At 54.1% G+C, this 23935-nt stretch overlaps 7 protein-coding genes across 7 annotated transcripts; 4 read left to right on the top strand and 3 right to left on the bottom strand.

The window, feature by feature from the left end:
- Positions 1–530: 530 nt before the first annotated feature.
- On the top strand, positions 531–1772 carry KD926_004836 (Gfo/Idh/MocA family protein; the record flags this gene model as incomplete). The annotated part of the gene is made up of 1 exon (XM_053095341.1): positions 531–1772. The coding sequence occupies one exon, from the start codon at positions 531–533 to the stop codon at positions 1770–1772; it is 1242 nt and encodes a 413-aa protein (XP_052949975.1).
- Positions 1773–2058: 286 nt separating this feature from the next.
- Positions 2059–4202, bottom strand: KD926_004837 (signal recognition particle subunit SRP72; the record flags this gene model as incomplete). The annotated part of the gene is made up of 4 exons (XM_053095342.1): positions 2059–3283; positions 3345–3489; positions 3541–3814; positions 3882–4202. 4 exons carry the CDS (start codon positions 4200–4202, stop codon positions 2059–2061), a joined length of 1965 nt encoding a protein of 654 aa, XP_052949976.1.
- Positions 4203–6675: 2473 nt separating this feature from the next.
- On the top strand, positions 6676–8109 carry KD926_004838 (glycosyltransferase family 31 protein; the record flags this gene model as incomplete). Its single annotated transcript, XM_053095343.1, has 1 exon — positions 6676–8109. The coding sequence occupies one exon, from the start codon at positions 6676–6678 to the stop codon at positions 8107–8109; it is 1434 nt and encodes a 477-aa protein (XP_052949977.1).
- A 1013-nt stretch (positions 8110–9122) lies between these two features.
- KD926_004839 (putative C6 transcription factor (AmyR)) lies at positions 9123–11382 on the bottom strand (the record flags this gene model as incomplete). Its single annotated transcript, XM_053095344.1, has 3 exons — positions 9123–9776; positions 9880–10330; positions 10397–11382. The coding sequence occupies 3 exons, from the start codon at positions 11380–11382 to the stop codon at positions 9123–9125; spliced, it is 2091 nt and encodes a 696-aa protein (XP_052949978.1).
- A 1378-nt stretch (positions 11383–12760) lies between these two features.
- On the top strand, positions 12761–15863 carry KD926_004840 (glycoside hydrolase family 31 protein; the record flags this gene model as incomplete). Its single annotated transcript, XM_053095345.1, has 4 exons — positions 12761–13455; positions 13503–13913; positions 13964–14134; positions 14183–15863. 4 exons carry the CDS (start codon positions 12761–12763, stop codon positions 15861–15863), a joined length of 2958 nt encoding a protein of 985 aa, XP_052949979.1.
- Positions 15864–16019: 156 nt separating this feature from the next.
- On the bottom strand, positions 16020–18250 carry KD926_004841 (putative glucoamylase/glucan 1,4-alpha-glucosidase; the record flags this gene model as incomplete). The annotated part of the gene is made up of 4 exons (XM_053095346.1): positions 16020–16673; positions 16795–17456; positions 17513–17606; positions 17669–18250. 4 exons carry the CDS (start codon positions 18248–18250, stop codon positions 16020–16022), a joined length of 1992 nt encoding a protein of 663 aa, XP_052949980.1.
- A 229-nt stretch (positions 18251–18479) lies between these two features.
- Positions 18480–20223, top strand: KD926_004842 (alpha-amylase; the record flags this gene model as incomplete). Its single annotated transcript, XM_053095347.1, has 6 exons — positions 18480–18629; positions 18682–18836; positions 18892–19000; positions 19052–19280; positions 19332–19882; positions 19933–20223. 6 exons carry the CDS (start codon positions 18480–18482, stop codon positions 20221–20223), a joined length of 1485 nt encoding a protein of 494 aa, XP_052949981.1.
- Positions 20224–23935: the final 3712 nt, after the last annotated feature.

Below are 23935 nucleotides of genomic sequence, written 5' to 3' on the forward strand. Positions count from 1 at the left end.
CAAAAAATTCCCCCCCAAAACCCTAAAAAGCAACCCTCAGACTCTAGCGCGGCGGTTCTGTAACTGTCCCACCCCCCGCGGCCCGGGCGCCCCCCCCCCCCCCCTCGAAAACCCCCCCCCCCCCCCCCCCCCCCCTGGCTGGAATTCTTGGCACACGGAGACTTGACAGGCAGTTCGCGCAAGTGACATAAACATGACCTGCCAGAGAGCAAAACTCGCCGACCAACACATCCGTCACCCACGAATCACAGGCTGGATTGCGAATCCATCCACGCCAATGTGAAAAGGATGCGATGGACGACGACTATCGCAGGATGATATCAGACCGCCGCTGATGTCACCCGGATTAGGAAAAGGAATTGATCCCTTGCGTCGATTTCTCCTCCTGCCGAGCTGGCAATTAAAACCGTCCATCCCTTTTTATCTCTAACTCCTTATTTATCCTCTCTCCGTTCTCTTGGGATCTCTCTCTATACATTACTCTGCTCGGTTGAATCTAGTTCTGTACCCAGCCTACGGAGTATATCAACATGACCCAAAAGACCCTCACCGTGGGCATTCTCACCACACAGTCTCTAACCCTGTATCTCCCCCTCCTACAATCCCTACCCTACTATCAAATCGCCATCATCTACGATGTCTCAAGCAAAAGCGCCATCTGGCCCAAGGACAATACCACCAACGCCTCCGAAAAAACCACGACGTCCATCCCACAAGCGTCCACCCCCGAAGCCGTAGTCAACCATTCCTCCGTGGACCTAGTCCTCAACTTCATGGCCACTTCTCTGCGCGAGAAATACACCCTCGCCGCCCTGTCGGCCAACAAGCACGTTCTCGTCGAAAGCCCCGTCAGCGTCAGTCTCCCCAGCGCGCACCGCATCATCGACGCTCAGCGGAAATCCCGGGGCCGAGTCTTCGTTGCATCGGCGAGACGATACGTCCCTTGCTTCGAGACTTTCAAAGCAGAGGTCGCCGGCCTGGAGAGGATCTACTATGCCCGGTGTCGGAACATTCAAGGCGGAGTGACACACCCAACCCCTGACGCAAATGCAGAGCTACGCCCCGAGCCAAACACAGCAACAACAGCATCATCAACATTAGCAGCACCAACAACAACAACCCTAACCACCAACGACATCGTCCCTGCCTTCCCCATGGAAGCCACCAATACCTTCCACTCCCTCCTCCAAGAAGCTTTCCTGGGACAGGACCTCACCACCGAACGAATTCTCCTCTCGCGCCTTCTGACCGGACCCCGCGGATGTCCCGATCTATCCGTCATGCGAGAGACACTAGGCACTCCGGACGCGGTATCCAACATCGCAGTCAACGAGCCCTTCTACTCCGCCATCTTCCACTACAGCGGACACGATCCCGAGGACCCCAGCACGAGCGATAATGCCCCCACCCAAAACCGAACCGCATACATGCTCACCTATGAATACGGCACGGACGCCGTCCCGCGCTGCGACGCACACCTGGCCGTGTACGGGGACGGCAAGACCGTGACGCTCGAATACGACGGCGCAACGGTGCGAGTGGTCATCGAGGCCGCGGACGAGACCGCCCCCGGGAAGGTATCGCGTCAGGAAACGTCGAGTTCCATGGAGCAGGCATATACGGCGGAATTGGAGGCGTTGTATAAGTTCCTCGTGGAGGGCAGGGAGGTCAAGACTACGGTGATGGACTCGATGGAAGATCTTAGGCTGTTTAGGAAGATTTTTGAACAGTATGATCGGCAGTGTGGGACTATTAGGACGCCGTTGGGGTAGATTTTCCGGTCTTTCACATCCTTTTGTTGGGGTTTGAGGGGAGAGGGGAAGAGGGTAATATGTATGTGTATGTGAATGTGGTTGAAGTTACTACCTACCTAGGATGATATGGGTTTACTTGAAAAGTGAGGAGACGGGACGGGACGAAGAACAGAAAGCCTCGTGATAAGTAATGTAATGCATTGCATATTCTAACCATGATCATAATGATGGATTTTCTTCCTTGTCTGACATTCAATATAAATGAAATCTGTACATGAACGAAGCCAGGAGTAGACAGATTCCACTACCGTTTGCCCTTCTTCTTGTTCTTCTTCGACGCTCCACCACCACTGCCGCCGCCTTGATTACGCTGCTGACTAGCCGACGCGTTAGCTTCCTCCGTCTTCTCAGTGACAGGACCGCCCTGGGTCCGTTCAGCGGCGCGCTGCTTGCCCTTCCGACCACGAGGACGGTAGGAGGATCGGTCGCGCAGAGGGAGCCAGCGCTCCGGGTCGGCCGTCTTGCTAGCATCGAAGTCCTTGGGGAGACGAGACTTGCGGACACGTTTGGTGACGCGGCCCTGGTGCTGCTTGTCGGCGGCCGAACGCTTCCGGGCGTTGGCGATAGTCGCGGCGGCGGCGGCGGCGGTCGCAGAGGACGGCGACACGCCGGCAGCTTCGAGGGCCGAGACGTCGATGTCTGAGACTAGGTCCGCGATCGCGGGGAGGCGGTCGACGTGCGACGCGACCTTGTTGTAATCCAGGGTGGCTTGGGAGGCGACGTAGCCGGCGGCAGCGAAGCGGTCGGACGAGTTCTTCTGCGCCAGGTCGTGGAAGATGTCGCTGGCGGTTGCGAGATCCGAGGCGTCCGAGGAGTAGAGGAGCGAGGAGGCGGCAGCGCGTAGGAGGGAGGAGGGCGCGTCGGCTTGGCTGCGCCAGTAGGCGGCGGCTTTGCCGAGCTCGGTGCGGATCTGTACCTTGCGGCCTTCGAGTTTATAGAGGGCGACGAGGACGCCGAGGACGCCGGGGTTGAAGCGCACTTCCTTGTCCTGGTCGGAGATCGACTCGTCGAGGAGGTACAGCGATTTCTCGAGGGTGGCGATGGCGGCGGTGGTGTTGCCCGTGCTGACGTAGAGTTGCGCGGCGGTTAGAACCAGGCCGATGTCCTTGGGACGGCGCTCCAGCGCGGGCAGGATGGCTTTGAGGGCCTTGGCGCCCGTTTGGCCGCGGGCGAGGGCGGCGGCGTTGAAGACCGAGAGGAGGTTGATGCTGGATTCGGTGGAGGGGTAGGGGGCTTGGGCGCGCGCTTTAGATGTCGATCGGATGATGCCGTCGTACTTGTGAACCAGGAGGTCGGCGGAGTTGAAGTTGCCGCTGATGATGTTGTTCTGGAAGTCGAAGAGTCGGTCGTTGCCGGTGGATTCTGGAGTCTCGTGCAACGCCTTGTAGAGGATGAAGGGGTTGGCGGCCGTGTCCCGGATGAGGGTGACGTTGTTTTCGGCGATCTTCTTGGTCGAGAGCTCGGGGATACTGTAGCGACATTAGATGATTGGAGAATAGGGGTGTGGCATGTACGCGAAAGGGAACATACTCTTTGACCGAGATTTCCTGCAGGACAGACTCGGCTTCCTCCGATTTCCCTTGACGGATCAGAACGTAGAGTTGCTGCACAGAGATCGGTAGCAATTCCGCATCTCTGTCCTCCGGCGTGAGGTCTTCTGAGGTCCGGCATAGCTCTGATAGATGGTTAGCGACCGTGGTCTCACATGCTCAGCGGAGACACAAACCCTTTGCCCGCTTCAAAAGCACTTCTCCTTGTCCAAACTCTCCCTTAGCGATGCTCAGACAGGCCGCATTGTAGGTCGTCTCGAAGGCCTCTAGGTCATCTCTCGTTGGGCGGTTGTGACGGACGGATTCGGGGTATCCCTTCCACTGCAATTGAGCGTCCGCAGCCCAGGCATTGATGCGGATATCGTTTTCCTCGTTGTCCAAGGCCGACTGGTCCTTGGTCAGGTCTTCGTAAACTTCGGCGGTACGGCGGAATTTCTCTGAACGATAGCTCTAACGGTCGGACTTGCATTAGCACGATACATGAAAGATAGGTATATTATTGGGAACCGTCACATACAGCTTGAGCCTCCAAGTGACGAGCACCCCGGCTGTTGGTGATCTTCGAGACGATCTCGATCGAGGCATCCAGCTGTCCAGTCTTGTACAGAGCGTAGGCGTATTCCAGAGCCGCTTGCTTCTTCAGAGCATCGCCCCCCTCTTCAAACACTCGGATACAATCGTCGTAGCGGTCGAGCTTCACCAAAGCCACCACCTTGGCATGTTGAGCCTGAACGTCCGACTTGGACTTTGCCAGAGCGGCATTGGCAGACTGGAGGAGTTCTTCGTGATCGTCGATGGAGGCGTGCTGCAGCAACGAGCTCAAATTCTGCGTCGCCATGGTGGAGGACAGTCGGGAACAACGGATCTGCGAGGGGCAAACGGTGCGATCTCCTCGACTCGATGGTGAGCTGGCTGGACTTCGGTGGACTTGTGGGAATGGTGATATTTCCCCATTGGGGAATTTTGCACAGTTGGTCAAAGGGAGTCCCGTACACTGCCTCTCCTGACCGCCTACCGAATGGATGCCGCACCGGACAAACCATACGGAGCATTCAGGGAGGCGAGTTGGATCTGCAGATACGGGGAGTTATCGGTGGTCCAGTGCCCCGAGAGCTGACGTTGTCTCCATGGAGTAAACCCTGGAGAGACTATTTAGTCTTTATTCCGGGGTCGTCTCGAGGCAATTACAAATTCTTCCTGGACCCTTCTGCTTCATGTCCAGTAAGCGGTAATGGGCGGCAGTATCTGGCTGATCAGGGATTATCTACCATTTTTATTGATGTGGCTGACGGGATGATCGGAATGGATAAGATTTATGAATCGGGAAGTTATGTTTTATGTACAGTACAGTCTACGCCGTATACTCAGTATGCAGTTAGATTGCTGATGGGGCCGTTCAAGATAGTGCATATCTCGTGAGAGATTGCCCCGTACGGACATTGCCAGTTCGGCTTAGCCACAGCAGTAGTCGGCGGTGGCTGCTTGGCCTCCGGGGCCATCTTGGCCAGAGTGTCGGCACCGGCCGATAATATCGCAGTGATCCCTTGGGGAATGTTGGGCGAGGTGGAGGGTAAGACCGCCCCTGAACAGGCGGACAGACATCTATCCGGGGAGCGGAGAGAAAGCGAGATGGTTATCGAGTCTAGACGTCCGTTCGCGGCGGACAGTCAAGGGGGGTGACATGAGGGTTGAGACCTTGCTGCAAGTGCAACCCCCTAGATTGGGCCCTTGGGGCTATCTTTAGCATCGTCGGTTTTGGACGACTCACTTGGTGACTTTGGGGCTTGTTGGGGGAGGTCGAGAAGCATCCATTGATACCAGTGGTCAAACCACGAAAGGAGCAGAACAGTGAACTGATCTGTACGAGAACTCTGAAGATATACCCAGTAGGGGCTGAAGTTATGTAGCCTCAAGGTTGTATAGTAGGGAGTACCGAGTGGAAAAGACCCTGAAGCGAAGAGTGGATGGCATAACTACGGCTGACTAAGATGCCACCGCTTTGTTCTTCTGCTCTTCTTCTCTTTCTTCGCTTTCTTGTCCTTTGTTTCTTTGATGCTTGAAACCTCAAGGCACTCTATTTATGTCCATGTGCAAGACATGCATCGACATACTGCGTACGCCGTACATCGATTATCTGATGATGCCTCCGTATGGTCTCCATCAGACATCGGTCACTCAAGGGCAAACCGCTAGTCCCTAGCCCACACTAATAACCGCCAAGTGCCTCGCCTGCGACCGTCGTCATCATCCCGTGTGGCCCCCGCCGACCAGCGATCGCCTCCGTGGAATGTCGTCCGCGCGTCTTGGATGGATGTCTCGGCATTCCCTCTACGGCGTCGTGGCTCGACTCTGATTCGATTCATCCTCCCCCCAAACCACCTGCATGCGGTGCCAATGTCGTCCCGGATGCGATGGGTAGGGCTGGTGCAAACGGCCACCACCCACACGCCGTGACACTCACACCACGCAGAAAACCCCCTGCGGACGACAGCCAGTCAATAATTCGCAGGAACCCCTAAATAGATCATCTTATTCTCCTATTCTTGGTCCGGCTCCACACAGCCGATCTTACCCCTGTGTGTAAAACTGTCGTTGGTCTGGCTTAGTTGCATGCTGTCGGAATAGCAGGTGCGGTCCTCTCCCAGGACGCCCTCTCATTCGGTGCTCATCTCCATCTTCTCCTCCAGAGGGCCCAGAAAATCCTGTCCCATGGTCGATCCTTAGCTCCTCTCCGCCTGCTTTGTCGTCAGTTTTCTTCTGTTCTGCCCGCCAGAAATCCGGAATTCAGAGTGCTGGCTTTACCCAGCCATGGTTCTGGGTCCCTTTTGATCGCCTGTCTTTCTTTTTCCTTTGGTCCAACCACTGACATTATCTACTCCTCGTTTGCCATATCGATCATCGCTTGATTTTATTTTATTTAATTTTTGGGGTGTTATTATTCCCCTCCCCTTTGCCGTCCGCCGCCGCCATCCCGATTCCGTACTTTCCCTCACAACTTTCGGTTTCAAGGGTCCCGATTTTCTTTTTTAGTCCTCTTTTTTCTCTCACGCCTCGCCCGTCCTGGCCCTTCCTCTTTCCACTTCTACACTTTTTCTCTACTTTACTTCCTCTCTTACTCGTACCCTCAACCTCCACCGTCATACCTGATTTCTCCCTCTGCTTCTCTTCCCACCGCTTTCTGGGCCGCACTACTTGCTCATCCTTTCCCCGCCGTCCTACACGGGGGACCGATGTGCATATGATCTTCTAGTCTCTTGGCTCATACCTGTTCTCTCTCTCTTTCCTATACAGAATACATCCCTCCGCCTCCGATGTACTTGAAAGGGGAGAAACCCCGACCCAGAGGGGCGTCGTGGGTATGGAAGAAGAAATTGATGCGTTTTGTCGTTGCCATCTGCTTGGTCGGTGGCTTTACATTCCTGCTGTGGCCTCACCTCGGCAGGGAGCAGGTGGTGATGCAAGATCCGGTTTCCAACATCACTGTTACCTCGGGCGTTCATTGTGAGCCCGACTTCGATCTCCTCCGTCGTCTCGATATCAAAAAACTCTCCGGCTACACGAAGCGCGAGATCGTGGCTACGCCGACCTCCGAAACGTTACCGATCAGACAACGTCTCGATACACCTTTGTTTGAACCAATCGAGAGCCCCAATCCAGTCTCGACTCCGCAATCGCAGGACGGTTGCTTGATCCCGCAGCCGGTCTCTTTACGGGTTCCCAAGCCTCCCGTTAAGGTGGACGCCTCTCATATTGACTTTGGTGTGGCGACGACGCTGGGTCGGTTGAACGACTCGATTGACGCATTTTCCCACTGGGCTGGCTACACTCAAACTCGCATCTTCGCTCTCATCGAGTCAGATAAAAAGGAGCGGATCAAGGAGGTCCAGATGAAGGCAGATGCGATGGGGATCAATTTGTTTGTGACGGAATCAAATGAAGAATATCAACGTCGGTACTTCTCATTGGTCTCCCATCTTGCACAGAATGCGCAGCGGAAGACACAATGGTCCTGCGTGATTGATGACGATACTTTTTTCTTATCGATGACGGAACTGGTGAAGGCGCTCGGCGAGTACGATGCACGTCAGCCCATGTACGTCGGTGGCCTGTCGGAGAGTATCCCGCAGGTGGGCAACTTTGGTCTGATGGGATTTGGAGGCGCCGGCGTCTTCATGTCTCGGCCTCTTATTCAACAAATCAGCGAGCCGGTCATATACAATGACTGCATCAACACTCCCCATACCGGCGACCGGAAAATTTCCCTGTGCATCTACCAAAACACTCCGACGCGGCTGACCATCAATCACCGCCTACACCAGCTCGACATGACAGACGACGTGTCCGGATTCTTCGAGGCGATGCGCCCGCCCCCTCTCTCTGTCCACCACTGGAAGTCGTGGTTCCATGCCGACATGGCCAAGCTTAGCGTGATCAGCGAGCTATGCGGCGATGACTGTCTTCTGCGACAGTTTGAATTTGGAGACGGATGGATTTTGACCAACGGTTTCTCCGTGATGAAATACAGCATGGAAATCGATCCTAGCGACCCTTCCATGGAGCTCACCTGGGGTGGTCCTGTCGAACAGTACCTTCACGAGCTTGGACCGTTGCGCCTCAAGGACAATGATAAGTTCAGTTATTCGATGGTCGACTCTGTACTAGACGGAGGCACGGTACGACAATATTATGTCCACCGTGACGCCGAGAAGGGCGATCAGCTCCTAGAATTGATCTGGCGAGCTTGAGCGAGGAATGTGCTGTTTCCCGCGTCTAACCCAATTTCCGGGTGGTCTGCTTATTTTCCTTCCATCCACACCGCCTCTACATACCCACACCTTTCACGCCTTCTCATCTCCCATCCAAGGAATTGGTCGACAGCAGACTCGACGTCCTCCGGGAAGATCGCATATACATCAAATTCTGCCTTTGCCTATAGATGGAAAGAGATCCCGCTCTCTTCGAAACACCTTACGCGGTCTAATTGTCATGGCGTATAGATTATGGTTTGGCTTTTTCTTACTTCATTTGAAAAGCTCTGATGATTTTTCTTTGGTGCAATGTCAACCATCGATGGATTAGAAATCATGTTCGGGGACATCCGCACCTTTTACCCGAGCGCTTTCATGTGCCCCAGCAACGGTTTCTGGGTGCCTTGTACAGTGAAACACTCGGTGATTATTTTGCTTTTGGATGCAATACACAAGAGCAAAACAAATTGATTGATTATACTTTCTTTTTGGACGCTTCTGGTTATTATTTTCGGTTTGATCTGGAATCAGTTGGTTAACATAGTGTTTTTTTTTTCTTTCTTTTGGTATCATGTACAGTAAATACCCTTCAGTCAAATTCTATTCAATTATATCATCATTGCATGCATTGAACAAGAGTAGCTGGCTATATATGTAGACCCCATCCATTATTCATGCATGTTTCTCATATATACAGATTGCAAAAGCTGAGAGGTATGTATGTACTAAACTCGAGCAAAAGGGAAATTCATAAACGTAAACACCACATCGCATCACAATGCGAGTATCTAGAGATACGCAGTAATCCGTACGATGAGCCCGTTACCATGCAAAACCACTCCACACTTCACCCAGCCAACAAATGAACAAAATGACATCATCTTGCATATCCAGCCACTGACTGACGCTGACAGCCCCAGCGCTCAGACAAAACCCAGCCCAGCCCAGCCCAGCCAAATTGACTCGAGCCGAGTCAGTCCAGTCACTAGTCTGTTGGACAGCAGGGCAGGCTAAGTGAATAAACTCGCTCGTCGAAATGTCATCTCTGCAGGGATCGACGATGACGACATTATCTGAGACACCGACGGGTCCACTGGAATTGCCGAGCGTTGCCCCTCCTCTACCGAGTCTTCTTCTGCTTCGTCTTCGGAGATGATGCGTGGCTCGCGGAGGTCGTCCGCTAAGGGGACGTCCCAGCCTGTGTCGGTGGTTGGCCACCGGACTGGGGGGGGGTCTTCGGTTGAGGATGTAGAGGTGGTGGAGGATGAGGAGGAAGAAGAAGAAGAAGAAGGGAGAGAGGAGGAAGAGTTGGTTGTGGTGGATGCCGGAGGAGGAGGAGGGGCAGTAACGACCGTGGTGGGTCCAGCGGTGTCTGTGATTGCGGGAGGGAGGAGATTGAGATTGAGATTGACGTTGACGTTGAGATTATTGCTACTGATAGCGGAAGAAAGTGGAAACTCGAAGCCCAGGATACCCTTGCATCGCTGCAGGAGGGTAGGGAAGAGGTAGGATTCGGAGCCCCGGATGCGCGCGAGAGTGTTGAGAATGCCCCAGAGGAGATCGCGCGGGTCGACGGCGGATTCGGCCAGGCGTTGTGCGGCTTTGGTGTTGAGGGAGCGGGAGACGTCCGCGACGGAGGTGCCGAGGTCGAAGAGTTTTTGTTCCTGGAGAGGTGTTAATTGATCGTTTTTGGATTTTGAGGATTTTTCTTGTCTTTCTCTTTTTATTCTTTGTTTCGAATTTTAGGGTAGGCAAGATTATGCTTACCATTCCAATGCCGTGCGCATCCACGGCGCCTTGCGATGCGGCGCTGATGACGCCCATCACAGCCTTCCCGACTAGCACGGGTAGATGAAATGGGAGGACCGTTTCGTCGCGAGAGCCGGGCTGCGTAGCGCGTGTCATAGATAGTTTCCACATCATGGCTTGCAGCCATTGCTGCGTGATGAGAATATCGACTTTCTGGATCTCCGAGACGCCATCGAGAGAGACGGATTTGCACAGGCTGGATTGGATGGAGGAGGTCGGGGGCATTTCGAAGATGCCGTCGCCGCCCCCGGCGGAAACCCAGTCGTATAGGTTCACGGTGAGTTTTTCGAAGATGCTGATGAGGTTGATGAAGCCGTAGGCGAGGATGGGGTCGTTGGAAGAGAGAACTTGGGGTTTGTGGATGGAATTGCGCAACATGACGGGCTTTGCTTGTTGCAAGGCATAGCCGCTGGAAGGTTCATTGGGTTAGAATATTGGTTGCCGTGGATGAGGGGGCTCTAATATCAAGGCTTACCGTTCCGTCACGAAGAGCAGCCAAAAGATGCGTCGTTTTTCTGCGGCATCTTCTGTGCTCATCTCGGAGTACGTGGATTCGCGATGGAGACCTAGCGTGAAAACCATAGAGGTCGCCTGGCAGAGGTAGAACCAGGCGTGGTCCTGTTTGTCCAGATTGCCGTATGCCGCAAAGAGAAAGAAGGACGTAAGCAGGCCCTCGATGCTCATTTCCTCAACCAAGTCGCAGTCTTTCCGCGCGCGCACGGCTTCGGCGAGTAATTCCTCCCCGGACATGATCGAATGACTGTCGACATTGGCCTGTAGATGCGGAGGATTGGACGCTGACATGGCACCGTCAAGTTTAAGTTGAATGTGAGTTACTGCACAGAGCGAGGCTAGAAATGCATATCGTTGGGAAGACAACTGCTCGGGCTGGTGGCAATCCTGCTGCAGCCGTTCCCGCCGCACAACCGGCATGATTGGAAATAGATACTTCAAGAACACGTTGACGTGGGCCAGCAGGATCGGTGCCGACAGACGACGCGCCGACGAGAACATGGCAGCTATCAGGGAGTCTGACAGCGAGTTTGTCGAGTCGGGGGAGGAGACTAATTCTGGGGGTGGCAGCCCCATGCTCGAGTCCGACAGCTCCGCCGGAATACATTGGGCGTCGGATACCGTGAACTGCGGCGAAGTCGGTGACCCCGGCCCCGGTACTGCATATACCCCAGACTCAGAGGGCCACTCCGTATCGAGTGGATGCTTTTGCGGAATACAGCGGAGGTCATCTCGGCGGCGCGACACTAGGGGATGGATAGGCGCCAGAGGATAGAGCGTGCGGAATTTGGGACCTTTTCGGCGCAGCACATCACTGTAGGAACAGGAGAGAAGCAGACGCTGGCATTTGTCGCAAGGTAACTCTCGTGAACATTTGATCTTGCGGCGACGACAGTTGTCGCAGGCCTGCTTGAAAGATTTCCGGCTCGGAGATGGCTGAGAGTCCATTGGCGAAGTGGACTCCGGGGAAGGAATTCGAAGTGGGTCAGAGATTCAGGACAGGGGAAGAGGATGCAGGATTCGACACACTCCATAACCGAGGGAGAAACTTTTGATCGTAAGCGACAGGCCATTCCCATTGACGAGAGATGTGTACAAATCTGAAGAAAAAAAAAAGGGACGGGAAGGAAGGAAATCCGGGGAAGTCGGCGGGGAGGATGCCTGGAGTTGCAGGCCGCCAGAGCCCCCGCGTTGGCTGTCCAGATCGGGCTTAGCGTGCGGCCGGTGGATCTTTGGCGGCTTCACTTTCCCTCCTTCGTTTCTCGGGTTTCGTTCGTTTCTCGGGTTTCCACTCTTGCTGGTCTGTTTCTTGTGAGGACCAGGTCGACCACGGCGTCATTGTGCTCGGATTCAAGTATAACTACTCTTCTCCAAGGGAAACAATGACCGTCAGGGCAGCGTTCGTCCCAGATGGATGCGGCATTTTCCAGATCTCTACCCCTGCATGACCGTGCCAACACGAGGCAAATTGCTTGACAGGTGTGCAAATCTCGGGTCAGCCCACGCTGGGGTGATTGGTGCATGGACTCCTCCTTGGTCCTCGCAATATTAACTTCGGGAAGCCGATATTATCAAGGTAGTAGATGGGTCGAAGGTGGTGAAACCGAGACATGGGGGACCGGGTCCAATAGTATGGGCGCCCGCACTAAAGGATAGATCCAAGGTCGGGACTGAATATCTGCGGTGGCTGTGGGCATTTGAGTTGAACTGTTCAGGGGTTTCCAGTTTGCTTCTCCAGTTTCTCCACAGTCTGCATGCATTTTGAGTCTTTGGGACACAAGACGAATCTCACCGAGAAATTGTTCCGGCAAGGCGGTGGTGGTGACCTGAGTGCCTGACGGTGTGTCTGCCTCAGGCCAACAGCCAATCGGGAATTTGTCGGACGACTAACCAATCACATCAGGTGATCGGCGGATGGACAGGCACTGCTGCTCCCTCCCAGAGGTACTCTGGGCCCTGCTCTTCTCCTCTCCAGATCCTGGTCGACAATCCCTGTCGGCCTCTACTGGCATCTTTCGCTTACAATGCTGGATTGACTTCCCCACTCGGCCCGACATCATCGACGCTCGTTGGTGTCTCCCCTCCTGGGTCCATCCCTTGCTTCCGGGAATTCAACGGAGCAATCGAGCCTCTTCTTGCCTCTAAGGCGGGATCGTGGCACAAATCGAGTCTTCTCACTTAATGACCCCTCACAGTACTTCCTCGGAGAACCGGCTGGCAAGCTCATATAAAGCACGGGTGATGCGAGAGGGTAGCGGCTCTTTCTTTTGAACCAACCACGGAGCCGTCGGCTAGCTAGTAGTTGTCCTTCTCTTACCCTTTCGCCATGGTCCATTTCACGGCCCTCTTGGCCAGTGCCTGGCTGTTCCCGGTGGCGTATGGGGCGAGTCACTCGCTGGCCTCGAGCACCACGCCTCTGCGTTCCCAGTTTACGATTCCGGCCTCGGCCGACGTGGGTGCGCAGTTGATCGCCAACGTAGACGACCCCCAAGCTGTCAATGCACAGTCCGTCTGCCCTGGCTACAAGGCATTCAATGTGAAACACACCGGGGATGGGTTCTCGGCAGACCTGGAACTGGCCGGGAAACCATGCAATGCGTATGGGACGGATGTCGGTTCGTTGTCCTTGACGGTGGAGTACCAGGCAAAGGACCGCCTGAACATCCAGATTGTCCCGTCGCATGTCGACTCCTCGAATGCTTCCTGGTACCACCTGTCCGAAGACACGGTTCCCAGGCCCAAGGTTTCCCCGAATGCCTCGATTCCCCAAAGTGACCTTTTTGTCTCGTGGTCCAACGAGCCCTCGTTCAATTTCAAGGTGATCCGCAAAGCCACCGGCGAAGCCCTGTTCGACACCGAAGGGTCAGTGCTGGTGTACGAGGATCAGTTTATCGAATTCGTGACCTCGTTGCCCGAGGACTACAATTTGTATGGGCTCGGCGAGCGGATGAGCCAGCTTCGGCTCCTGAAGAACGCCAATCTAACCATGTATGCGGCGGATATTGCGGACCCGATCGACAGGTATGTTTCCCGCTGTTGCCATCCCGGCCGTAGCTCACAGGATGCAGCAACATCTATGGTCAACACCCGTTCTATTTGGACACGAGATATTACAAGGCCAATGAGCAATATGGCCCGCACTCTCGGGCGCGGACCAGCGAGATTGACCCGTCGCAAGAATACGTATCCTATTCCCATGGTGTATTCTTCAGGAACGCTCATGGACAGGAGGTTCTACTGCGGTCTGAGAAGCTGATCTGGCGGACATTGGGTGGCAGTATTGATCTGACCTTCTATGCCGGCCCAACGCAGGCGGATGTGACCAAGCAGTACCAGATTAGCACGGTTGGTTTACCAGCGATGCAGCAGTACAACACTCTCGGTTTCCACCAGTGTCGCTGGGGCTACAACAACTGGACAGAGTTTGAGGAGGTTGTTGCCAATTTCGAAAAATTCGAGATTCCCTTGGAATACGTCTGGTAGGTGCTGGATTGTCGGATTTGGGTTTGGACTTTTCTAACTTACTTAGGGCGGACATTGATTACATGCATGGGTATCGGAATTTTGATAACGACAAACATCGCTTTTCTTACGAAGACGGCGAGAAGTTCCTGAGCAAACTGCACGATGGAGGACGCCGCTGGGTGCCGATCGTCGATGCGGCGCTTTATATTCCGAACCCGGAAAACGCATCAGACGCGTGAGTGCCTTCTTCCCTTGACAAGATTGTTTACTCATAGCTGTCAAGATATGAAACGTACACCCGAGGAGATGCCGACGATGTCTTCCTCAAGAACCCCGATGGCAGTCTCTACATCGGAGCCGTCTGGCCTGGGTACACGGTCTACCCCGATTGGCATCATCCCAAGGCCGTCGAGTTCTGGGCCAACGAACTGTTGGTCTGGTGGAAGAAACTAGCCTATGATGGCGTCTGGTACGATATGGCCGAGGTGTCTTCTTTCTGCGTGGGAAGTTGCGGCACTGGGAATCTGACTCTGAATCCCGCCCATCCCCCTTTCTCGCTACCAGGTGAGCCTGGGAACGTGGTCTTTGATTATCCTGAAGGCTTCAATATCACGAATGCGACGGAGGCTGCGTCAGCATCTGCCGGTGCGTCCAGCCAGGCCGCTGCAGGGGGATCTGGGTCCTCGCCCACCAAAACATCGTATCTGCGAACAACCCCCACTGCGGGTGTCCGCGACGTCGACCACCCTCCCTACGTGATCAATCATGTCCAAACCGAGCACGATCTCGCGGTCCACGCTGTATCTCCCAACGCAACCCACGCGGATGGCGTTGAGGAATATGACGTGCATAGTCTTTACGGCCACCAGGGCTTGAATGCCACCTACCAGGGCCTGCTCAAGGTCTGGTCGGAAAAACGTCCCTTCATCATTGGTCGATCCACCTTTGCCGGTTCAGGGAAGTGGGCCGGACACTGGGGCGGCGACAACTTCTCCAAATGGGGATCTATGTACTTTTCCATCTCACAGGCTCTTTCTTTCTCTCTGTTCGGCATCCCCATGTTCGGGGTAGACACCTGCGGGTTCAACGGGAATAGCGCCGAGGAGCTCTGCAACCGCTGGATGCAGCTGTCCGCCTTCTTCCCCTTCTACCGCAACCACAACGTGCTATCCGCCATCCCCCAGGAGCCATACCGCTGGGCCTCGGTGATCGACGCCTCCAAAGCGGCCATGAAGATCCGGTACTCGATCCTGCCCTACTTCTACACGCTGTTCCATCTCGCTCACACCACCGGATCGACGGTCATGCGGGCCCTGGCCTGGGAGTTCCCGCACGACCCTAGCCTCGCCGCCATCGACACGCAGTTCCTCGTCGGCCCCTCCGTCATGGTCGTCCCCGTCCTGGAGCCGCATGTCGACTCGGTCAAGGGCGTGTTCCCGGGCGTCGGACACGGCGAGGTCTGGTACGACTGGTACACGCAGCGGGCCGTGGACGCGCAACCCGGCGTCAACACCACCATCCCGGCGCCGTTGGGCCACATCCCCGTTTTCATCCGCGGCGGCAGCGTCCTGCCCATGCAGGAGCCCGCTCTGACGACCCGGGACGCGCGCCAAACGCCCTGGTCTCTCCTGGCGTCGCTGGGCACCAAGGGCACCGCGTCGGGCCAGCTGTACCTGGACGACGGCGAGAGCATTCATCCAGCGGACACGCTCTCGGTGGACTTTGTAGCTACTCGATCTAGCCTTCGGGCGTCGGCACGAGGGACGTGGACCGAGAAGAACGCGCTCGCCAATGTGACTGTTCTCGGTGTGCAGGAGAAGCCGGGCGATGTCAGCTTCAATGGAGAGAAGATCGCGGCGGAGTCGGTTCGGTATAATGCCAACTCGAAGGCTCTGCATGTGGGAGGACTACAGAAGTTGACTGCGAAGGGGGCATGGAGCAGAGATTGGGTTCTGGAGTGGTGAACATAATGATTCTCTGATACATTCTGATTACTGACTAGTATGATACTTATTCATTCTGATTCATAAATGAAATGCGTCAAATCCTGCATGTAGAACCCCAGCCTCCGCGACACTGAATAACCGGCATACAAACAAACCCCATCCTGTCCCTCGATATCAAATTCCCCTCCAAACGTCATTAACCCTCCCCACCGCACACCCCTCCACGCCTCCCCTCCCATCCCTAACAACCCCCCTTCGATTCTCCCCCTCTTCCCAAACAACACCCCCCGTGCCCTCCTCCCCGCGTCTAAAGAACTTATATTCGTACTCCACTCCCCCAAGTAATCCTTCTTCCACAATAATATACCACAGCGGTACATCGCCGCTGTACTCGTCCGCGCGCATCTCCAGCGCCTTATCCACTGCCCAGGAGCCCAGGGCGGGGAGCGAGCCGGCTAGGTAGATGTATTCTCCGAGGTATGTGGGAGCGAGGATGTTGAATCTTATTGCTATGGGCTGGGGAGTGGGATCGAGGGTTGGGCTTTTGCAGGACGGAGGGGAAGGGAAGGGGATTGTTTGGTTTACAGGCGGGTTGGTATATGGACCTGGTGCGGAAGATGGGAGACATGTTGATGGAATGGAGGGAGTTGGATTTGGGGATAGAGTTGGGGATAGAGCTGCGGATGAGGATGAGGATGCGTCTTGACGGGCTCGTGTGGCTGTTAATAAGGCGGCGTAGGACCAGGTCAGGTCGCGTGCTGAGATTGGGAGGCCGTCGTGACGGGAGAATTGTTCGGAGAGGGCGCCGTTGGGGGGTGTATATTTTTGCTAGCCGAGGTTAGTTTTGGTTGTTTTTATTCTTCCGTGAGGAGTCGGATAAGGAGGAGGAGGAGGAGGAGGAGGAGGATAGTAGCCGGAATACATAGAGGATAGAGGAAGGAAAACATACCACAATCCGCAAATATTCATCCGCATAGTGCATCACCGCGCGTAGTATCCCCTCATACACACTTCCAACTTCATCTCCTCGGCGATACACATCAACCTTAATGCCGGCGTCATACACATCACGAAAGAACCCCAAACTCACATCCGTCACTGTCACCTCCCCGAACCTCTTCCACTGCCCAACAGCCCGATACAGATGCTCCGCTGCAGCCAGCGTAGTCAAATACCACGGCTGCCCACCCATATACACATCTTCCGGGTAGCGGCCCAACGCGATCGGTTGGTTCACGGGAATCTTCCAATTAATCGGATACAGATGACGAAACGCATCTGCGACGGCCTTATGGTTAGCGAGGGCGCGCGGCGAACAAGGCTGGAAGGTGAGGTCAGAGCAGTCGGGCGCGAGTGGGTCGAAAGTGTGGATGGTTGCGAGGATGGAATTGACGTCTTTGCCGGACCGGAAGGGGGCGTTATGGTTGGTGATGATGTGTGAGTTGTCTGGGGACCAGAAGGATTGCAGAAAGCAGAGAGTTTGAGGCGCTTGGGAGACACAGTTGGGACAACTGGTGTTGAGGCGGGTGGCAAGGGTAGAGCCTAGGATGAGAGAGGAGTATTGGACGGAGGTGGTGAAGAAGGAGGAGCCGAGGGTTTCTTCCCAGAGATCTAATGAAGAGGATTAATTGGGGATAGAGAAAATGGAGAAGAAGATGAGGGAATACCAAAGGTGGTGGAGTTCCAATACTCGGAGACGTAGGAGAGATCGTTGCGGATGATGGGCCAGATGGTCTCCGCGACAGAGGTGTGGTTATGACCCTGAATGTTTCGTCAGTCATACTATTCCCTCATGAAGTCTCTTTGACAAAAGAAGGCCATACAATCAGCCAATTTGCATAGGTGATGAGAGTCACTGCCCGCAGCGCAGGGCCGTCTCTCTGCGGTCGTCCCCAATCGCCCGTAAAGGCCGATCCGTCGACATGGAACTTGGGCTCGCCGAGACCTCCTGAGTCCAGACGACCAGACGGATTGGAGACAGACTGCAGCCGGGCCTGAAAAGAGACGTATTGCTGAACGGCCGCGTGGACTGTCGCATCGTCCGTCGCGATGGCGATGTCGATGAGACAGCGAACCGTCAGAGCGGCATCGCGCGTCCACGTATAGAAGTCTAGACATGTCAATGATAATCCCAAGCCGAGGGCACGGGGAGACGCACAGTCCGGATTTGCCTTGCTGGGACTCGCCACGACGGAGCCCGGGCTTGCTCCGATAGATTTGGCCCCATCGGCCCCGAGATTATTCAGGACGCCGTCCAGAGCGTAGGGAATTTGGCGCGCCAGCCACGAGTCCAACGGTTCGGTGGCGGCCGCAAGGGGCACCTGGGCGGGGAATGACGAGGCATTGACCTGCCCTAGCCTAAGAAGCATAGATAGGGATAGTAGGACGAGCAGCATCGTCGCCATGACCGTTTTGAACACGGACAATGCCGAAGAGGGGCGATGGAAGGATGCCGAGAGAAGCTGAATGTCGATCAGCGACCAGGGGCGGGAATTCGCAGGAGATTAATCGCGCCCAGGGCGAATCACGTTGGACGTCACGTTGCATCGACTCGCATGTGAGCTGTTATATAAATACGCCGCGTCGTAGCTACTCCATCCTCTTCAACATCCTGTTTACGTTCTATCGACCAAGATGAAGTGGTCGGTTCTTAGTTTGCTGGCCTCAACGGCTCTGGCGGCCACTCCGGCGCAATGGCGCTCGCAGTCCATCTACTTCCTCTTGACCGATCGCTTTGCCCGCGACGATGGCTCGACTACGGCTACCTGTAATACCGAGGACAGGGTGTGTATCCGCTGGATGGCAAGTGAACGGAGCTGACTCGAAGATGATCTAGAAATACTGTGGTGGTACCTGGCAGGGCATCATCGACCAGCTAGACTATATCCAGGGCATGGGCTTCACGGCAATCTGGATCACTCCGGTGACAGGCCAGCTGACCGAGGATACCGAGTACGGCGAGGCCTATCATGGTTACTGGCAGCAGGATATGTATGCCCCCTGTTCTTCGCTTCAATATCAAGAAACACGCTAACTGCGCGCATAGATACTCGCTCAACGAGAACTACGGCACCGCCGACGACCTCAAGGCGCTGGCCGACGCTCTGCACGATCGCGACATGTATCTCATGGTCGATGTAGTGGCGAACCACATGGTTTGTCTCTCTTATCTTCATCGATGTATATAGTCGTTAACTGGAAAGTAGGGCTACGACGGTGCCGGAGACTCGGTCGACTACAGTGTCTTCAGCCCCTTCAACTCCCAGGACTACTTCCATTCCTTCTGTCTGATCCAAGACTACAACGATCAGACACAGTCGGAGGACTGCTGGCTGGGCGACAACTCCGTCTCCCTGCCGGATCTCGATACCACCAAGTCCGAAGTCCAGGATATCTGGTACGACTGGGTGGGAGGTCTTGTATCCAACTACTCCAGTGAGGACCTTCCCCGAGCCTTCTGAGAACCCAGATATTAACCATAGCTAGTCGATGGCCTACGAATAGACACCGTCAAGCACGTCCAGAAAGACTTCTGGCCCGGCTACAACGACGCCGCCGGCGTATACTGCATCGGAGAGATCCTCGACGGAGACGCCTCCTACACCTGCCCTTACCAGGAGGTAATCGACGGCGTACTCAACTACCCGATCTACTATCCGCTCCTGAACGCCTTCAAGTCCACCAGCGGCAGCATCAGCGACCTCTACAACATGATCAACACGGTGAAGTCCGACTGTCCCGATTCCACCCTTATGGGCACCTTCATTGAGAACCACGACAACCCCCGATTCGCATCCTACACCGACGACATCGCGCTGGCTAAGAACGTCGCCGCGTTCACTATCCTGGCAGACGGGCTCCCGATCATCTATGCCGGCCAAGAACAGCATTATGCTGGCGGCGAAGACCCCGCGAACCGCGAGGCGACTTGGCTAGGCAAGTATAATACAGACAGCGAGCTGTATAAGCTGATTGCAGCTTCGAATGCCATCCGTAACCATGCGATCAGCACGGATAAGGAATATGTGAACTACAAGGTATGCGTGGCTACTTGCAGACTGCGTGGAACCAAGCTAATCAAGTAAAGAATAACCCCATCTACAAAGACGACTCCACCATCGCCATGCGCAAGGGCTTCGACGGCGCGCAGATCATCACCATCCTGTCGAACCAAGGCTCCTCCGGGTCCTCGTATACCTTGTCGCTTGACGGCACTGGTTTCTCGTCCGGAGACAAGGTCACTGAGATCTACACCTGCACTGCCCTGACGGTGGATTCGGATGGAAAGGTCCCCGTGCCGATGGATGGGGGATCGCCGCGCGCGTTGTTCCCGACTGAGAAGTTGAGCGGAAGTAGCTTGTGTAGTGGATCGGAATGAATGCGATATTGATGATGATGAATGTATAGTAGAGAAACATAGTACACACATAGGTATTTGATTTTCTAGGTAGAGCAATAGCTTTCTCTTTCCAGCTTTATACCTATCTCTTAATTACCGCTTTTCACTTATTTAACAGGCCTAACTATACCCTCAATATACACTAGGTGGCCTAAAATAACTACCAAATATAAGCTAAAGAATACATCAAGTGTCTGTTAAGGTGTTTCCTATATTATTAACAATCAAAACAGAGAGAAGGAAGATGGAATTTTCTCGAGAAAAGCTAGAGTGCTTCATCGGGTTCGAGGCGCGTTTCCAAGAAATCGAATATAACTTGATGCACGCGAAAGAAGGCCCCTTGGTAGCAATGCGTGTCTCCACCTTCCCCTGCTCGAAGACTGACAAGTTCGTGCTCACAGCGCAAATTTCTTCGAAGCAACTCCGGCTGGCCTTTGAGAAAGTGGTCGTTTTCTGCGTCAATAATAAGGCACGGCGTCTCGATCTTGTGACTTATTCCCTCCAGAGTATATTCGCTGACTGCACGACTAAGGTCTGCAGCAGACTCCACGTTGAAAGTCCATTTGCCGTTCCGCAAAGCCCACCGGATCCCCGTTGAAAAGTATTGCACCCATTCAAATAGCAGATTACATACCGTGTCGTATTTTCGCTCCACCAAGCTCTGGACAAATGATGGCTGTGGGGCTCGAAATGCAGAGCCAAAATCGTACACACCGCCATCGAGAACGATAGCTCGGGCCCGATGTTCCTGCGTAGACCCTCGTGCCACCAAATATCCCCCCATGCTCCATCCGAAGAGGACTATAGCATTGGCGTTGATTTCCACGCGAGATAGAGCATAGTCAACAACCGAACTGAGCAAATTCTCCCAGTCGAGTCGAAAATACAGATGTTGTTTTCGGATAGCGGCGGCTTGCCCGGGACCATCGAAGGCGAGGAAGCTATAGCCCCTGGCCAGAGCCGCTGCTCCAATCGCAAACACCATCCTTCACTCATAGCTGAGTCAAAGCCGCCGTTGAAAAAGATGGTACGTCGTGGCTTGTTCGTCTTGTCCGGTCGAACAAAATGGCCTGGTAAGGATGTCCCGTCGTAGGGAATGCTGATCGATTCGTAGCAAAATCCAGACAGCTCCATCGCCTCGGAAAATGCCGCCTCAGAGCTTTCATATAGCATCTGTGATATTTTGTCTTTGTCGACATTTTCTCGGCGAGAGAATTCGGCGGTGCGGAAATAATTCGACGCACGAAGGTATCCATGGTAGGCACTTTCTTTATTCTTCATCCTCCTCGAGTGCTCTACGTTGGAGGATGCTCGTTCCGCATCTTTCTACCATTCGCGGACCCAGTCATCTTCATTTCCAGGCTGGATTTTGGAACAGATAGCTATGACTTCTCCTAGGTCTGCGCCACCATAATTGCTATAGCCAGCAGCTCGGAGAGCCTCATAGCTGAAGGACTCGTTCGACTTGAAAAAATAATGAACAAGCTTTGGTGATGGGTGCTGTGAGAGAGACTGAGAAAATGCAAGGAGGAAAAGGGTAAAAACTAGAAGAAATTATCCTAATATTGATCGGTAGAACACGAGGGTATGCGAATATATCCCGGATTTGTTAATTGCATTTCCCGAATTCGGACCGACTCTATTCGAGCCGAATGTATGTCTACGTCAGGGTCGCAGTTGAGCCGATTTAGATGAGGGTTTCTAATACTAGCTAGATATTCTAATATTATAACAGCTCGGATAATTATTTATTTAAACTACTCCGAAGTAAGTATAGATAATAAATAAGCTTAATTCCGTGTAGATAGAGTTTCAATATAGGAATGTGAAGCGATTCAGTATTAAGCAACGAACGAATGACAATAAGCAATTGTTTCGCAATGAAGAGCAGAGACTGTGTTTCCTACAATGTTTAGAGAATCATTCTTTGGCATGTGCAGCCGCGATGTTGGTATCTGCGCGCTCCGAATACAAACTCATGCGACTGACATTAGGCAAGATCTCGATTCGTTTCGCCGGAGATGGAATCTGATTGAAGGCCTGCACTTCCATGCCGTAATATTATCGTTCTCGGCGGCGATCATCATAACCCGAGTATTGACCACCCGTGAGAGGAACGGCCAAACAGAGTAGTTCAACAGCAGTTCCGCGGATTCCATCGTACTCCAATGCTCGTGAAACGGAACCTCACCTTGCTTCACTTGCATGAACACCTCATTGACATGAGGGAAGGGCCAGACTGAAAGTTCATCGTATGGCGTGCGAGAGGCCATTGCAATCTTGCCTTCCTTGCCAGTCACACGGAGTCTTCGATCTTCGAGGATGGCTGCTTCGAGATCAGTGAACCACCGTTCACCATGTACGCGGCGCAGGTTGTTAAGCCGGGTGATGCAGTGACAGCAGGGCTTTTGTCATTTTGAGACTTGGCCCCCAACCGCTCACACCAAACCGCTTTAAGGATATCAACATCCTCTAATCTCTAAGCAGTTAAATAAATTAAATTAGATAGAGAAGGATCGCCATGAGGTACGTGTACCCTCAGCCCAAACTTATACGGTACTATATGGATCTATGCGAACATCCAACCTATCCAACCTCTCAGCACATCCACCCCCCTGGCAATCCAATACCGCATCGCACTCCCGAACCCTCCCAACCACCCTCGTTGATAAAACTCTCCAAACCAGATACTCTGCCTCCAATTCAAATATGTCCTCCTCGTAACTCGTTCCTCCCATTCCCTCCACCCCATCTCCCCCCTTACCAGCCCCTCCGTCAACTTCGCCTGCTCTGCCGCCTGACTCGTCGCAAAGGCAGTATGCGGACGGAGTAACGCTGACGCATCGCCGACTAGCAGCACCGTTCCATCTAGAAACGATGTCTGCGGCGACCAAAAATCCGTGATGAGATGTACGAACGGCGAGGCAATCTGGTCCATGATTTCGAGGTACGGTTCTGGAAGCGACGCTCTTGCGATAGATCGTTGGCGAGCCCAAACCGACGGCTGGAAGTGTTCCGGGGATATCGAGATCCGGTGCCGTTTGCCAGATGTATCGGTCATAATTTCGTCGAGAGAAGATGGATGAACGTTGTTGTACCAGGCAAAGTTCAAGAGACGAATTCCCGGCTCGATAGAGCCGTTAGGGCTAGGGATGTTATATCTAGATAGGATGTTAGCATTGTGACACCGTAGCAATTCAGTTATATGCACTGAATAGGCTATGCACATACACAACGACATGCGCGCCATTCAATATTGAATATGTGATATTCCGACTAAACACCCTCCTCGTGGCCTCGCTGACCTGTTTCTCCGGCACAACACCCCGCCACACAACGTAGCCCGCATACCGTCTATCCTCGATCCCCTTCTGAGATCCCAAGAAGATCTGTCGGACGATTGAATTCGCCCCGTCAGCCCCGATCACCAGGTCCGCTAGAAGCTGATACTCGCGTCGGTTCCCGGACTCATCTCCACGATCCTGCACCGTGACACGGACACGCCCAGCCGGGTCTTCCTCCACGCGAACAACCCTCTGTCCAATATCATACTTTGCCCTTGCGGTCGCGGTCTCGATACTTTCCTCTTCCTGGGCCCGCGGACCCGGTGGCTCTGCAATGTACTCGCTGCGCGGTCGAATCGGGATAGCAGGTCAAGGACGGCCGAGCCGGGCCGATGGCGGCCATGTGA

This window comes from Aspergillus affinis (assembly GCF_023601865.1).
Source record: "Aspergillus affinis strain CMG 70 chromosome Unknown NODE_234_length_24010_cov_83_377972, whole genome shotgun sequence".
Lineage (NCBI taxonomy): Eukaryota > Fungi > Ascomycota > Eurotiomycetes > Eurotiales > Aspergillaceae > Aspergillus > Aspergillus affinis.